This window comes from Micropterus dolomieu, linkage group LG23 (assembly GCF_021292245.1).
Source record: "Micropterus dolomieu isolate WLL.071019.BEF.003 ecotype Adirondacks linkage group LG23, ASM2129224v1, whole genome shotgun sequence".
NCBI lineage: Eukaryota > Metazoa > Chordata > Actinopteri > Centrarchiformes > Centrarchidae > Micropterus > Micropterus dolomieu.
Genome location: NC_060172.1, coordinates 25,303,946 through 25,308,354, shown reverse-complemented (window position 1 = coordinate 25,308,354; position 4,409 = coordinate 25,303,946). Strand labels below are relative to the sequence as shown.

Here is a 4,409-nt window from a genome sequence, read left to right as displayed (position 1 = left end):
CTGAAGCAGAAAGCAAAACAAATTTTATCAGACCTTGGTGTCACTTCCTCCAAAGTCTTTGTGTGGGCTGAAAAGCTAACAAAAAGTGCTCGGATTATAGTAAGAACACTGTGGATACCTGACTGCTGACTTGTTTCATCAGGTCCCTCAGGTCCAACTGAATGTGCCTGATGCTCTGAGATATAGTGGTGCGTACCACCCGCTCCGCTATCTGCTCTTTCTCCTCCATTTCCAGCTGTTTCCTCTTCCACTCCAGCATATTCCAATATGCTTGCATGTCGCAGAAAGCAGCATGCAGTCGTTCCCAGTCCTGAACACACAACAAGAAACGACCACATGATTACATAGTCTAAATGTTGCACAATCCCCTTTCTATGCTTGAAGTTCAAAAAGGGGAAATCCGCTGAAAGTTTTTGCAAGTTTTGCGTTCTGCAAGAGCAAACTTTCTGACGATGTCATCTGGTTTTGTTTTTTTTTTTCTCTCCCCATGACGGAAAAAAATTCTCAAAACAATGGAAGAAATTCTCTAAAAACTTTGAAAATGTGTTTCGCAGAATAGCAACCAGAGAGTGATGTTATATGGAATTGTTATGAAACAGTCGAGCAGATACTAACCGTCAGCTTTAGCCAGCTGTTGAAATCTGTAGAAAGTGATGGCAGGTCCTTTAACTGTCGGCTTCTGTCTTCAAAATGCTTGTTTCCCAACTGCTGCTCCTTCTATTCAATTAAATATAGTAGCTATTAAAGCTTTGTTGCTGGGGAAAGCTAAGATGTGCACAGTAATACGTTTTCAGTACTCACATATTTTCTCTGCAGCTGCTGGACACGGGTTCGTGTGGTCCTCGTGAGACGAAAGGAGTTTTTATATTTATTCCTCTGGGGGACTGCAGATGGAGCAGAGAACTCCACAAAGTGCAGGACACAGTAAAGGAGGATGAGAGCCCGCCACCACACAGTCATCTACAAACAGACATGAGCAGAGTTATGGTTTATATACACAGTAGGCCTATATAATCTATTGTTTGTGCTGTGTTGTTGCATTAAATCAGTGCAATGAACACGCAGATTTGTCCAGCTGCTTTTCAGGGATAAACTGGCTAAGATGTAATAATGTATGATTCTTTTTTCTGGCATTTTTTGCCTTTATTGGATAGAGATGGCTGCAGAGAGAGAGACAGGAAATGTGTACTATAATGTAAAAAATAAAAAAGGTGACCTAAAGTATCACTTCCAACACAAAGTACAGCATTACGGTTATGTACACTTAGGCTATTCGCTTTATGGGAACTTAACAGTCAATGTCCATATTTAGTATCTGAAAGGAAGTCCATTCATATTTCCGAAAGAAAATCTACTCTCGCATCCTCCAACCCCCACCACACAACGTCCCCATACATGCTTTTATTATGTAATTCAGTAACACTACAGTTGGTCTGGTAATACATGCATAGAAACACAAGTGTCTTGATTCCTCTAAACGGTTTCAGCGTGGTATGAAGCATTTTCTCAAGATTGTCAACACAGATCACCAGTTTACACACTTTGCTAGCCCAAGAGAACTGTTTAGTTTGTCTTTTCTTTCAGGTTTCTTGGCTCTGTCAATATTTATCCGTAAAATAAAAGAAGTAAATCTTCATTTTTCAGTTGCATCATGGTTTTTTGGGTGCAACACAGTCTTCTTGATGAGTCAACATCTTTCTCATTCACTGAAACCATGACAGTGTTCTCTAATGATCTCTCTCAATTATTAATAACAAAAGCTCACTTGGTTCTACACAAATAAACAGCAGAAAGGTTATTGGAAATAAACTGATTATGAATACTAGATATAAGCCTTTACTTGAAGTTTGACATGGTCACTAATTTAGCCCAAAAACTAAATTTTAAAAGTCTTTAGATATGTAAGTGCACTGCCACAAACACACTGTGCACTATGCGCTGTGCATCTGTCTCTACAGTTGCCTGCTGTGTTTTTTGTGGTTGTTTTTTTTTTTTTTTTTTACATATGCTCACACATTATGATACAGTCAGTAATACCAAAAATAAAATATAAGGTAATATTTTTATAGATAAAAATTAATAATTAAATTCGCATGCTGTCAAACCTTTAAATTCATGTCTCAAGAATCTCTAGCTTTAGGATGGGCTTACCTTTGAGGAGCAGTGAACGCCACTCTGAGCAAGATACCTTCATGCTATAGTGAGGCTCACGCTACTGTTTATATATTTGCCTTGTTCTTGCTTTCGGTTTCTCAGATCTGGAGTTTTTTCTTCTTTTTTCCTTTCTCTCTCTCTTGCTCACTCTATCTTGTGGTAATACAGGCAGAAGTGAGTGCGTTTTTTACGTGGAGGGGTGGGGGTTGGTTGGGAATGAGTGTTTTCAGGAGCACTAATTAAAAGTTTAGGTTGCCCCAGTCTGTAATATCTATTATTTAAAGTGATATTTTGAACTTAAATAATAAATAGTTTATACTCATATTGTGTGATTATGCCCTTGTAGCTTTAAGTACAGCGTATGGCTGTGTATTCAAGATGCATCAATGATTGACCACGATATTTAGAAGTTAAATGTTACAGACAAGCTGTCAGACAGATAAGGAGACAAAGCAAAAGTAAAACCTTCATCAATGTCAAATAAATGTTCACTTTTATTCTGCATGCTCATATGCTGTTTTACCTTTTTAAACTTTTTTTTAAGGTGACATTCTCTGGTACAGTTATTGCAATGTGTATTGCTGTGCACTATCCCGATTAAATTAAACAATAAGTAAATAAATCAACATTGTTCTTCCTGCAGAGTTTCATTAAATGGTCCCTAAACTATGATACTGAAAGTGGCAAGCTGTTAAAAACAACAAAAATCTGAAACTTTGGCTATAAGTTAACTCCTAACTGTGCCTTTTAAGGGAATATTTCAGGAGTCTTGTGAGGTTGATGAGTAATGACATGGCGCAGTTTCAGTGAATCTCACAAAACAGAGAAAAACAGCTAAAAAGTTCCCAATAGTTTCTACTCCTCTGTATGTTACTGTTTACGTGTATTTTATTCCACCACATCACACGTTTTAGCCCCCTTTCTCTGGTTTCCCACTATATGAGCTTAAATCTGAAGGGGACAGAGCCTTTGACATCCTTATAGATACTTTTATTGGAGCTCTCACCCTGATTTTGTCTGAATCGTTTTGTTTCTTGTATTTTGTTTCACTGGAACTTGTTTCTAATATTTTATTTACCAATATGTGTTTTCTATGTGCTGCCTCATGTGAATCACTTTGTAACTTATTTGTTAAAAAGTTATCTTCAAATAATGATGACACGATTACTATCATTACTCATAATATTATTTTTGTTGTTATTTGTGTCATATATATGTGTTTCTCTGGGTCTCGGGCAAAAAAAAGCTATGGTTGGTAAATCGACTCTACTGAGGCATAATCACTGCTGCCATGCAAAGTAATCGTAAATCATGAAGAATAAACCTTGTCATAACATTTGGCTATAGATCTCTGTATGGCCTTCATTCAGATCACTAGGCAGAGCCTCTCAATCATACATTTTTTATTTTGCCTGATCCTGCCATGATCTTTAAAGAATTATTGGGTTCCCTTCCAGAAAATTGCACAACCGTGAAGGGGTTGATGTTTATTTGGAGGTAAATTCCCAACCAGTGATAAATCCAATGTGTACACTATGGGAAGTCACCCAACATTCAAAGGAATGACAAATGGGGGATATTCTATAGCGATTAATGCTTTCATTTATTGATCAGTGAACTTAACTTATGCACATTTTCAACTATATAAGTGAACTTACATAGTTAGGTACCAGTGCAGGTGTGTCTATTTATCTGGTGTAATGTACAAAATACAGGGCTGCTGATCATCAAAAACATCATAACTGCAACATTTTATACAATAACACTTTTATTAATAAAAATTGCTTTTTTAAAACATTTTGATTGTTGAGTGCTTTAGTCTGTGAAATATTTTTCTTGTGTCTCTTCTGCTTATTCATTGTAACACTTACATTCTGAAAGTCAGTTTTTGAAGTTAAAAAAAGTTTGATCTTAGACACCACTGGTGAGGAAGAAATCTAGGTCATTCTAAGCAACTGGTTTCAAAATATCAAAAAATCTGAATAAAGTACCACTTAGAAACAATTGGTAGTTTCAACTTATCTCTTTGTGGTGTGGCAGTTTCACATTGGCATATCAGTGTTGGGTTTTACTTGGCAGCAGGAAAGTCTAGACCATTTCTTAGTAGTGATCTTGTGACGGCGGGGGCCATAGTTTGTTACTGTTACTGTAAATGTTCAGCAGGGTTCAAAGTTCACTCTGTCTGCAGACCTGTATGAGCCATTTATATAAATCATTCTGTCTCTGTAAATTAAATGGGGGGGGGGGGGGGGGGG

At 37.1% G+C, this 4,409-nt stretch overlaps 1 protein-coding gene across 5 annotated transcripts in view; it reads right to left on the bottom strand.

Annotated features, from left to right (window-relative positions):
* LOC123962749 overlaps positions 1-4,409 on the bottom strand; it is a 34,905-nt gene that overhangs the window by 635 nt on the left and 29,861 nt on the right. For all 5 annotated transcript variants that reach the window (XM_046039043.1, XM_046039041.1, XM_046039042.1 and 2 more), the window contains 3 exons: positions 802-960; positions 616-717; positions 119-310 (listed from right to left, as the gene is read on the bottom strand). In XM_046039043.1, the coding sequence (XP_045894999.1) occupies positions 119-310; positions 616-717; positions 802-960 (453 nt within the window). The remainder of the gene's footprint in view (positions 1-118; positions 311-615; positions 718-801; positions 961-4,409) is intronic.